The following is a 13,057-nucleotide window of genomic DNA, read 5'->3' as shown; positions in this document are numbered from 1 at the left end:
ATGTGGTACACAAATTACACACATGTAATTAGAGATAAGCTTTTAGGTATGCAAGTATTACTATTTCTTAATGCCAAGAAAGGCCTTTTTAAAAAAGCTTTTCCCTCTGAAATGGAGGAAAATTTAATCCGACAACTCAAGTTCAGCATGTGTAGAGGGCCTAACCCTGTGACCCCATCAAAAGCATGGTAAATTAAGTGGATCCAAAGTTGTCATCAGCACAATCCTCAGTACGCTATTTTATAACCTATCACCAGCAGAAGAACCACTAGTGTTCCTCTAGCTAACCCTATTCTTTTTGGCTATGCTAAGGTTACTATGTACTGCAGATCTGTCTGGCTATAGTAGGATCGCCAAGCTATTATTTTGCTAATAGATCTCCTGTATACTAGAGAGGAGTTGTTTCACACTATTTAACACCTTTCCCCACCCTCAATTAATCTCTGGAGAGATTAGAATGTCTTTCTTACATTTTTATGAAGCACACTGAAATCAGAAAATGTAATAATTTTTTTATTGATTACTAGAGCTGGAATTTTTATACAGTAATTAATACAAATTGGCAGGCTGCATACTTTCTCAGCCAACTTGCTAATATTAAACATGTCTTTGCATTTCATTTATTGGCACCACAGCTGGCAAGATAGTGTGACCTCTTTCTTCCCTCATGTGATCCTAACAAATATTTCTTTTTTAAGGTATTTTTTGCACTGGGAGGAAACACCCCATAGGTGCAAGCTTTCTTACAGTTGTAATCTGAAAAATAAATTAATAAAACGTGTTTAAAATAATTTTAATTTTACCTTCCAGCATAGATAGCAGCATGACCACCATATCTTTCTGAAGATCCATTAATTCTTTCAGTAATTCAATTTGACTAGAATCCTGTCAATATAAATATAAGATTCCCAGAAGTCATTTTTTACTGCAAGGAAACAAAATCTTATTCCTGTAGTCAATTTGCTGTAACTTGAAAGAGGAGGAGAGAACATCATCAAGGCATTTTCTAACATATACCCTTTAGGAATAATAAATGTGAAATTATTTACATGAATTGCTTCAAAGATTCTATATCTTGAATCACCCAGAGGACAGCTTATCCTTCTCAAAAAAGTGACAAATATCAAGAAGTCTACCAACTTTATTCCAAGTAATGTCCAGTCCTTGCCACTTTCTGAATCTTTACAATGATTCTATTTTTTGTAGTTCTGTAGCTGTTTTTCAAGACAGGGTAATTTTTTTTCACTGGGTAATATACTTCTCCCACTAATATCTTTTCAAAGCTGCCCCTACTAGAAATAAGTAATGAACTACTCATTCTTCTCCTTTGCTGCATATAAAATTTCATTATCCTGCCTACTGACCCTTAGCATAATACAGTCCAATTGCCCACTGTGTTCCAACAGTCAGCTCTGAAGATTTCTAGTACTAATTAATGGTGTTGTAGTATTTCAATTAATTGAACAAGCACTTATTATGTTTCCTTTAATAAAACAGGAGGAACTGATTGCGTCAAAAAAGCATTCTGTACCTGAGAAAGCTTCATCTGCATGTGGGCAAAGACATGAAGAAAACCGACCACAGCATCCCAAAGCCTGCTATGTGCTAGACTCTGTTGGTTACCTGTACATGGCCCCTGAAAAAAAAATTCACAGTCCCAAAGAATAAGGTTTATACATCAGAAAAGTCACTGGGAGTCAGATGGCATATCAATTTAATGAATTATTATTATTAATATGAATATACAGTAATGTATATTTATCTTCTGCCAGTGAGCTGCTATTACAAAACAGCAATAGGGCCAAGTAATAACAACTTATACAACTTTTACACAAAAGTTGTTTTTCAGTGATTATGTGTTACTAAACCCAAGCCAGAGTCCTATGGAAAATATACGAAAGCCAGCCTTCCCAGTCACCTCAACAGAAAAAGCAACTTCACATTGGCATTACCCAGCCAAATAAAAAGCTACTATATTATATATAGAGATTCATTTACATATGGAATATACAGATGTATATATCTATTTACATTTGGAGCCAGAAATAAGTACTACATTAAAGCAATTCTGTTTAATATATGCAAGTGACAAAATATCATATTCAAAATTTGGTTGAATTTATACTTGAATCTTAATAAAATTCTGCAGTCATTTTATCAGTGATCTAAGAGTTCCAAATAAAACAGCAATAGTTTTAAATTTAATATTTGCCAAAACTGCAAGATCTTAAAGAATGTAACAAAACACACACACACATACAGTAAAAATGTTAATAAAATAAAAGGTCACAAGCATCTTTGATTTGTAAGATTTGAACACCAGGGGAACAGACTGGTTTTGTCCTCATTGTGATTCATCAGGTACGCATATACTTTATAATTAGTTTTAGATCTTTGGGAGTCAAAACCATCTACCAGGAATGGAACTCTATATAATTGAATTGTATAAAGCACAATGGTCTAAGAGTTCAGTAGTAACTTTAATGACTGTGTGTACCTGATGAGTCCCAATAAGGATGAAAACAGTTGTAGCCTGCTTCCTGGTAGTCGAGTAATGTGCAAAACCACAGGAATACATATGGCAAAAGTCACACTTCTGGCGACCCTTCTGGGATAGCAGAGTCATAGAACTGTTAGTATGAGGGCTTGACATAAGATTACAGTTCTATCTCTCTAGTCTGAGAGCTCAACCAAGGAAGGTGTACACCACTTAACAATTCAAAGTAATTCTAGCAGGCAGATATCTCACAAGTTACTTAAGAGTGCTAATTAAGTGCACTTTACTTAGCTCTTTTCCTGTCCAGCATTCCCCCACTCCATCCAATGAGCTCTTTGCATACAGTATGTCAACCATAGCTGTAAAGAGACTATTTCCATATTTGCTCAATATGTAGAAATTAAGAGGTGGCCACTTGCATACCAGATCCTGCTCCCCTCCATTTGTTGGTGAACATTTTAATCCCAGTTTATTTATTAGATTCTTTTAGAAGAAGGTTCATGAAATGTCATGGAAAACCAATTTCTTACATTTACCTGAATATATTCTGTGAGAGTATTGAAGACCTGCTTTGCAACTTGAATAGCTTTAGAGAAATTACGTTGTCCTTGTTCATCAATAACTTCCTTTCCAGAATAATACCAATAGAAATCGCTAATTGATTCCTAATAATGGAAGAAGAAAAATATAAAGCATATGACCTCACTATTCATTCAAAAGTGTGCATCTGACAAATTTGATAAAGAAACAAATTGTTCATAAATTCTCCAAAACTGTAAGACAGATTAATGTTGCAAAAAATATCCTTTGTAAAGATCCCATCAGCATTAGAAATTCCAAGAAGGTCCACATGCATCTTTGTAGATAGGAACCATGAAAACTCAGATTGAAACTTCAACCTTCATTTGATTTTCCTGCTGTTACATTCTTTCCCTACCTGATATATTTAGGGAAATACAGAAAGCAGAAAGGAGATGGTCAAGGATGGGAACTAACACTTGTGAAAGTTTTGTAGATACTTCTAATTTGGGAGAGATCAAATGACTTTGATGGAGCAAATTTTGCAAAGGATGTCATTGGTGTACCTAGGGCAATGAAACCTTCCTTATATTGCTTTCTTGTTCCTGTATTCCTGGTAGATTTTAGAAGGATAAAGGAGAGGAAGTAGGCCCTTATCAATCTTGCCTTTTGATATAAATATTCCAATATGAGAAAATATACATAATAATAGTGTTACACATAAGCAAAATATAACAATAGTATTAAAGATGTATCTGTGTATGTGTGTGTGCATGTGCATGTATGGTAAATGGTTTCTCATTTTTTCCAATTTCCCTTTTAATCCAATTTCAAATTCAGTTTGTTAAGAAATAATTGTAAGGAAAAATTATAAGCATGTTCATTCTTATATGTATTCTTGCAAATGCTTTGTAGAGGGCAAACTCAATCACAAAATTTAGAAAAATATGGGTGTTTATATATTGTATAACTGCTTTCCAGTTCCCGTTTAAGTTTGAGTATTACTAATTGGATTAGATCACTTTAAAATGTGAAACTGAATAAATTCTCTGTGTTAGGTAAGTGCGCCAAAACTTACCAATTAACGCCCATAAACTTATTTTAATCATTGGAAAAATAAAATAAACTTTAATGAAATCTTACAGTGAGCGATATTTTACCTGAACTCTCAATAAATAATCCACAGTGGATATGATAATGTTGACAGTTGTATTATTACCAGTCTGAGTTCTCAAATAATTCTGAAAACCTTGGAGAATAAAATGAGATTGAGTTAACATTTTCTGATTATATGTATTTAACTTTTTAAATATATTAATTATACTTACCAGACTTATCAGTTGGTTTACAATATTAAGTTTCCTTGGATATTTTGGTATTCTAAAGCATTGGATAGTATAGGAGGAGGACAACACAAACCTGAATTATGCCCTTCACAAAGCAACTGAAGGAACCGGAAGAGGTCACAGGTGAATTCATCATCCTGCATCACCTTTTCCCCTGTGGAAAAGTCAATACCAATAAGTATGATGACAAGATGCCAAGGAACATTAGAATCTCACATATAGCACTTTTGCTTAAAAATGTATAGACATAACTGAGTCTTGCAACATTTTCCCACAATCAGTTCTATAGTGTTTTTATTTACAGGTAGGTATGTTCGTTCATTATGAGGGGAAAAAAAGGTAAAATTTAAAAATGTATCTCCCCAAAATGTAGCAGCATGGGCTTGGCAACATTTTAGAAATTGTCTCCCATTTGAATTTTGAATTTGTGAACATATAATATTTGGAAACTAACTTTTAGATGCAGGTAAAATGAGCTTCTGGAATAAGGATGTAATCTATTTAATCTATTGAGCCAAATGGGATTTTTCAATTCAATATAAGCATTTCAGAATTAACTACTGGAATTCTACTTTATTGTTTTAGGGTATAATAGCAGGATCTTGAAGCCTGCCGGTTTCCTCTGCCCCCTCTTATACCATACAGAATCAAGGTAGAGTTATTTTGTGTTTCTTCCTCACCCCCTCTTCTTTCCTAAGGCTAAATTGATGTTTACTTAACCATCCTTGCATAGCTTCCTCAAGGTTATCTCTATAATCCTCTACACCACCTCTCCCATCAGAAGCAGATTCCCCTCCTATAAGCAAATATGATATTGCCAAGTTGCTATGGAAGCTAACCACAGACTTACCCCCCCGACCCTTGCTTGGCAGCCCCCTGAGGTCACCACACAAGCCTTGCCATGTAGAATCAGATGGAGCTGGAAAATCCCCCCTCCCTTCATGTTGCTTGGTAACCCATGCTGGAGAGTCTACTGTTATAGGAAGCTCAGAGTCCTCTGCATCCTGGGCTTTAATGTATACTGATAGTGGTGGCAGATCAAAAGGACAGGGCTTATGTAGGAGTTTTGGGTTAACTAATGTACAATGCATGGGAATTGGATATCTGTTGTACTTTCCCATGACCTGTCAGATAGAGGGTGGCTTTTCTAGTGAATCAGATATTCCAAATATCTCCTCTCGCATCTAGAATCCAGAATACATTCCACTTCATATTTTTCTTTCCCATACACCAGCCCAGGGGGTGGAGGAAGAAGAACAGTTTTAGAACTCAGGTGCCATGGGGGCTCCTCACAAACAAGCAGCACCCAAAGGAATACCAGTTGAATCTCCATCAAAGCAGGCAACTGGGTTAATTTGCTGGATAACTGGGAAGCACCCACTAAATATTGAGTCCAGTTTTTTAGATGGGCAGGCAGAAGGTAAAAACTAGTGGAAAGCCACATCAAATCCCCTGCCACAGTCTTGTCACCCTCTTGCTTGTGCGCTTTTGCCAGATATAGCTGTTCTTTTAAGAAGAGCTGAGCAACCTGTCTTTCTTGTAGAAAGTCTGAAATGCAAGGAACAGCAGATGCTGGAGTTCTTGAACACAAGATTCAGGGATGATAGGCATAATCTGCCTGAAAGGGAGACATGCCTACTGAGTTACTAGACACAAATTCTGCAAGCGGCAACAGTTCAGTCCAATTGTCCTGTTGATAAGAGATGCAACACCTCAAACACTGTTCCAATAATTGATTCATTCTCTCTGTTTTTCCATTAGAGGCCAGATGATTAAAAAATGACAATTGAATCTCAGTGTCTAATAGCTGGATGAGGTCCTTTCAAATCTTGTTTGTAAATTGAGAACTATGATCCAAGATCACATGATTGACTGAATTCCCAAATGCAGAAACATGTTCTAGAAAAGGTTATGCAGTCTCATGAGTTGATAAAAGGCCTTTGCAAGGAATAAAATGAGCTATCTTGGGAAACAAGGCCCTACACAGCATAGAAGTAGGCTACTTGCACTCACATGGTTCTCATACTGTGAGCCAAGATTATACGTTTATTATGTGATATTAAAAAGTGAAATGATGGAAAACTGTACCCACCTGACCTTATGCAGTGAGAAGGATGCTCTTTTTGTAGCCATTCCAAAATCTTGTGATTTGTGGACTTCCAGTGGGTATATGGTGGCTTAGACACCTCTCCACAATAGGGAGAGATGACACCACAGCTGGATTGGTGGCTGGCAGCAAGCGCTGGCCACCCAACTTGCTCCAGATAAAGGAGGAAGTGAGGAAATCGACCCATTTGATCTCCTGACAGCTGTTCCTCAAAAGCTAATCACAGAGACTGAAGCCTCTGAGAATGGCTCTCAAGTTGAGCAGCTGGGAGGCAGGGGAATCATCTTTGCTCACCACTGCAGTGCAGCCTTAATGGACACTTGAGCTGACTGATTCCCATTTCTTAAACACTTTGGATTATAATTATTTTTCAATTTAAGAGAGACTTTCCTTTACAACAGATAAGTAAATCTCTTGGGGGTTATCCTTATTTTGGGAACTATATTTTTAAATGAAGAAATAGAGTTTTAAATTAAGCTGATTAATTCGCAAAAAGTTGGAGGAAAAGTGGAATTTAAAAGAGATTTCAATTTTACTTATAGTGAAAAAGCAAGATTTATTTGTTAGAAGTTTATTTTTCACAAAACTCCATCTGCAGCAACAAGGTTTTGGGGTTTTTTTCTATGAGAAAGTTTTCTGTTTGGTTCAATTCTGTCTGCTGATTGGTGGGGCTTTAGGAACAGAGCTAGACTATAACTTGATTCCTGTGTGATCTCTTTAGTGAACACACGCACCTGCAATTTCAGCTTGAAAGGCACTAGAGGGCATGAACTGCAGTTTACTTTCACTTGCAATTGATTGCTATACTTTTTACTTGTCTAAATGGAAAGAAAAAGAAGAAGAAATGGCTAAAAGAGGCCCCTCAGAGCAGCCGCTAGAAGATAAAATAACTCCTCTAAGTCTACTCCATTCATTGTCCATTGTCCATTGGTGAACTAAGTCCACTAATGAACTAAGAGCTAGATTTAAGTCCCTTGAAAAAAAGATAGAGGAAAAAGTGGATAAGATGATTAACTCTGGAAAAAAGGTGGAGACTGAACTGAATGTAGAATTGGAGCTCAGAAACAAATTGGATTATGAAGGTGATATGAATAAGGACGTTGTGGATTTCAATTGGACTTAAGATGGTCAAAGGATGATATGGAAAAAGATGTTAGAATGGAATTACAAATGGAATCAATTGATGTTACAATGTTTAAAGAGGACATACAAATAATGGAGAAGAGTGAGCTGGAAAGATTTTATACTTTGGATTTGCAAAAAAAAATACATTGCATCAGTGAGCCCATTCCTGGGAAGAGATGAAGAGAATATATGGGAGATGTTTCTGGGAGAAGACAAGATGATGATGGGGAATCAAATGGTGGGATATTACAACAAAGGACTAAAGTTTAAGCTTTTTAAAAGTAAACAGAAGATTTACAAAGTGAATTTATTGGACTATGATTAATATATATGTTGAGGCCCTCGGTAGTTATTAATGGGATTTATTTTTATGATCAGGACTGAATGACAATGTTTTAAGGATTTTAGTATAAAATTCACTACGGTTAAGAAATAGTTGTTATTAAATCTAGGGAATCTTTGTTTTTATATATGACAATAGTAGTAAGGTTTTTATAAGTATAAAGATGGAAGGATATGACATAGTTTACAATTTATTTTCTATATATGATAATAGCAGCAAGGTTTTTAAATACATAGAGGTGGAAAGAAAAGATATTATTTTTAGTGAAATAATGGTTTGTGAGGTGGATGGAGTTGGCTGAGATGGTGAAATTGATAGTTTTGATTTGAGATAAGACATTGGGTAATTTTAGTGTTAACTAAAAGTTAACTTTTTAAAAAAACTTTTTGTGGGATATACAAAAATGAAATTAAGTTGTATAGGTTTGATGATTAGAAATAATATGGGTTAATAGAAATAATGGAAGTTATGTAGTAAATTTAGAGCAAGAGTTTGATGTATATTGCTACTTATATCTGCTTTGGGGTGGGTCAGAAGTCAATTCTTTGTTGTTGTTTTCTTTTCTTTTCTGCACTTTTGATTTTTACTATTTTTCTTTTTTAATTTTTTTTCTTTTTTTCTTATTTTTTATTCTTAATATTAGTTTTGGTTAGTTTTTATTGTTGTTTTTTTAATTATTTAATAAAGTTATTACAAAATCTTGTGATTTGTGGACACCTAACACTGGGTGGATTGCTACCACTAAGAAATGTGTCCATTGTTGGTAGGCTGCTTTTATCAGCACCAAATCTTTATTGAAAATATCATAATTTCTTTCAGCTGTGAGAAGCAATCTCGTATAAAAGACACATGGTAGAGGAGCCCCACCCCACACACACACACGAACATACACTTCAAAGACTGGAAAAGATGGTTCATTCCTCTGCGTTTGACACATCTATTTGCATAACAAAGAGACAAGATGTATCAGGATGTATGAGCAGTAGCTAGGGAGAAAAAGGGATTTTTAAGTCTTGAAATGCTGCTTGCTCCTAAGTAGACAATTTCAGCTTCCATCATTTCTTTAGATGTTGGGATACTGGCCTTGTGGGCTCTGCAAAATTAAGGATGAAACTTCTGTACAAATTTGCAAAGCCCAGAAAACGCTGGACATTTCTAGATGCCTGTCATGAGAGTACAGGACTTTTCCAGGATCCATTTGTATTCCTCCTGTAGAGATCCAGTAACTCAAACAGCCCAATTGGAGATTAAATGCACATTTTTCCAACTTATAAAAAGTTTATATATTTTTTTGAAGTGAGTCTCATGCAGAGATGGGTCTTCTGAAAAATATCAGTATGTCATCCAAATACACCACTACATATTTGTCAAAAATATCAAAAAATATTTCATTTATGAATTTGGAGAAGACTGCACCACAATTAGCCAAATCAAATAGCACTGTTGAATATTCCAATTTGCTATACCTGGTATCAAAGAAAGTTAAATATTCATGACCCACTTCCATTCTGATCAAGTCCAATTTTTTGAAAATATCTTTTGAAGGCATTCCCATAGGTCTGAAATAAGAAGCAACAATAGTGATCTCTAAAAGTTACACTATTCAGGAGTCTATAGTCATGCACAATTCTAAAAGAATTATCACTCTTAGGGATGAAAAATATTGCTAGAGATTTAGGAAGCTGAATAAAACCTTTCTTCAGATTATCATCCCAAAAGACCTTAAATATGGCCAACTCTTGAGTACACATGGGATATTGCCTCATAGCTGGGATCTGGCTCCTTGCATCAAGCTGATGAGACAGCATCAATGAGGAGGCCATGTAGTTGCCTCATTTTCTCCAGAAACAACAACTGTGTACTTTTCTGGCAAGGAATGGGACTCAGAATGCTGAGCAGGAGAGCTTGCAAACAGTATCAGTGACATCTTTGAGATGGAAAAGAAACTGTTCCTTATTCCCACCGAAGATCTGCATTATGGCTTTGCAGCCAATCAATGTCTAGCACAACAGAACATGTAAGGAAGGTGTGATATAGAGTGGCAAGAATTCTATATGATCATTTATTATCAGTTGCAAAGATATTATGTGTTGTAAAATAGGATCAACTCAAAGTGCTTGCCCATCAGTCATTTCAACAAACATAGATTCCTCTAATAACTGTGTGGGCAACTTAAAATATTGCACATTGGTGTCATCTATGAAATTGGTTATTGCACTGAAGTCTACAGCTAGGACCTTATACTTCCTTTACTCCTCTTAAAAGGGTCCAATCAAAATTCTTAAGGGCTATATTCCAGGTAGCCCCTTGCATTCCAAACATAGTATTAAGGAAGGAGGCATGGCTGACTAAAGCCGAAACGGGTGCATAGACCTGTATCATAGTACACTGACTGAAGTTACTGTTTTTTTCCCACAGGTTTGAGTTCTTTCCTTATTGAGGACTATTAGAAATCAGTATGCACCAGGACAATTTCACAAAAACTCCAACATCTCAGCTCTTCCATGGAGGCATTCTTAATGATGAGCTACAAGGGTGCACTCAGTGCACTCAAACAATGTATCAAAGACCTGGAAACCCAACAGGACCAGTCTACTCTATCCAAGAACGTATTTCTGAGTAGTCAAGCCCTCTTTTACAAACACATGAGATACTTACATCATAAACCATAGCCAAATTTCAAAGACCACCAACATCAGCACACTTCAACACTCTCCCCCCAGCAGTTTTGGAGGGCCGATACAAAAAAGTTCCCTATCAGCTAAGACTGTGACCCTGAGGACTAGGGGCTATTGAAAGTACAGCTCATGTCCTATACCCTCTACAGGTATTCCTCACTTAACAACCCTAATTGGGTCTGGCAACTCCACCACTATGCGAAGCGGTCACTAAGTGGGAAATCACATAACTACAACTGTGCTTTCCAGTGGAGAGAGACAAGACTACTCAGTTTCACACCTTCAGGTTTTATTTGCCTACCAACCAATCCACCACCCTTTGGAATGCTCAAGTGTCTGCTTACTGTCTTGTACACATCGAAAGCAATGTGATCACATCACAGCCCAGGGGGGGTGGGGAGAGAAAAAACCAAGCAATTTCTGTAGACAATCTCTCCTTTGCCTGACCCTTTCCTGCTGCTGGGGTGATTGCTTTGTTTTTGATGTGTAGAAGAGCAAACAGCTCACTCTCTTAAAATAGCTTCCTCTCCAATTTCTCCACTCCGTGGGGTGGGGTAGGGTAACAATCTGGCAAAGGAGAGATTGCCTATAGAAATCACTGCTTTTTTTCTCCCACCCACTCCCTTCACAGAGCAGAAAGAGTGGAGAGATTTCAAGAGAGTAAGCTGTTTGCTCTTCTACACATTGAGAGCAATGCAATCATGCTAGCAGCAGGAAAGGGTCAAGCAAAGGAGAGATTGCCTACAGAAATCACTAGCTTTTTTTTCTCCCTTGCACCTCACAGAGCAGAGAGATTGGAGAAAAAGTGATGTAGTGTGTCCGTGGCTCCCAGCCCCAGGCTGCTGGCACAATCGCACTACTTTTGATGTGTAGAAGAGCAAACAGCTTACTTTCTTGCAATCCCTTTCTCTCCAATCAACCTGTTCTCCAAGGGAGGGGGGAGGAAAAAACCACAGGTGAGGCGCAGGACAACGCATACTGACTGTAACGGCGATCACATGACTGAGGGATGCTGCGAAGATCGTAAATGGTTGTAAATGGGCCATAAAGTTATTTTTTCAGTACCATCATAACTTTGAACAGTCATTGAACAAATGGTCGGTAAGTGAGGATTACTTGTACAAGGATCCTAGGACCTGCCTTATAACTCCTTATCTAAAACACCTGGGAAATTCTGATCTTTTTTATGTACAGTTGTTATCAGATTAGTATGATCCAGTCTCCTTGAACACATCCACATTTTGTTATACTGTTTATGAAGTTAGACTTTGATTGTCCACTGATAAACCCATCACCAATTGTAATATTTTCACCCTGTTTTATTTTTACTTTATTTTTATTTTTTAATGTGCTTCTATCTGGTCTATGGCCATAATAAAAATTCTATTCTATGATGTTTCCCAGTACCAGTTGAATTGTGACTTGTGATATTAAAGGCCCAGTACTCCTTGCCATGTCAGATCTCAACAAGGTTGTTCAGTCCAAGACATAATACTGTTATCATAACTATATCAAGTGTTGCCATATCAGAAAAAATAAACAGATACTGAAATAAGTAGGAGCTATTGTAATCAAATTAAATTAAGCTTGTTGAACAGCAAAATTTGCTTAGTTCTAAAATATTTATTCAAGAGAAAATTCTGAAGCCACTAAAAGAAAATGATATATTTTTGATATTAAGTTCCTATTCATGAAGAATAAGTTTTCATAAGAATGTAACTAAATACAGAATTCTTTAGGATTGCCTGTTTCTCTATTTTGAAAAGGATAACATGCTCACAGTCACTCATGCCTTAGTCACCTCCTGAATGAATTACTGCAACACACTCTGCATGTGGCAGCCCTCGAAGAATATTCAGAAGCTTCAGTTGGTACAAAATGAGGTGGTGTGGGCAGTTATGGATGCCAGTCATTCAGCACATGCGACACCTCTGCTCTGTGAGCTGCACTGGCTATACCAATATGCTTGTGGATGCAATGTGAGCTGCCCAGAGTCACCCATTGGGGGAGATGGGTGGCATACAAATTAATTAATTAATTAAATAATTAAATAAATAATTAAATAAAATTCAAGGTGCTGGTGGTTACCTCTAAAGCCCTTCATGGCTTGGCACTGGGTTATTTAGGGACTGTCTCTCCCCAGTGGAGTCTACTCGTCCTATTAGATCTGCAGGAGAGGCATACTCCAGGTCCCATCTGTGAGAGAGTGTTATCTGTCAGGACCTGGGAGGAGAGCCTTTTCTGCCATGGCACCTGCCTGCTGAAACATTATTAGCCCAGAAATTAGACTTGCCCAGACCCTGCTGGCCTTTCGAAAGGCACTGAAAACCTGGCTTTGCCATCAACCCAGGGGCCTGATAGCATGGGTGAACCTGTGTCATGCCCTGTTTAAGTACAGTATTTGTGAGTCTTCTCAGCTGCTATTTTTATGTTATTTTTGTT

At 36.9% G+C, this 13,057-nt stretch overlaps 1 protein-coding gene across 3 annotated transcripts in view; it reads right to left on the bottom strand.

Annotated features, from left to right (window-relative positions):
- Window positions 1-13,057, bottom strand: part of RYR2 (ryanodine receptor 2) — a 332,798-nt gene that overhangs the window by 30,462 nt on the left and 289,279 nt on the right. For all 3 annotated transcript variants that reach the window (XR_015796687.1, XM_088143916.1, XM_088143914.1), the window contains 5 exons: window positions 4,436-4,516; window positions 4,177-4,265; window positions 3,034-3,162; window positions 1,532-1,636; window positions 804-885 (listed from right to left, as the gene is read on the bottom strand). Coding sequence is in view for 2 of the 3 variants with exons in the window: in XM_088143916.1 (XP_088000042.1) it covers window positions 804-885; window positions 1,532-1,636; window positions 3,034-3,162; window positions 4,177-4,265; window positions 4,436-4,516 (486 nt within the window). In the remaining variant the exon portion in view is untranslated. The remainder of the gene's footprint in view (window positions 1-803; window positions 886-1,531; window positions 1,637-3,033; window positions 3,163-4,176; window positions 4,266-4,435; window positions 4,517-13,057) is intronic.

The sequence above is a fragment of the Python bivittatus genome, unplaced genomic scaffold (assembly GCF_059951505.1).
Source record: "Python bivittatus isolate LINGU-HERP-01145 unplaced genomic scaffold, Pbiv_v1 ctg000020_np1212, whole genome shotgun sequence".
Lineage (NCBI taxonomy): Eukaryota > Metazoa > Chordata > Lepidosauria > Squamata > Pythonidae > Python > Python bivittatus.
Note: the sequence above shows the minus strand (reverse complement) of the source record. Positions and strands in the feature narration are given on the sequence as shown.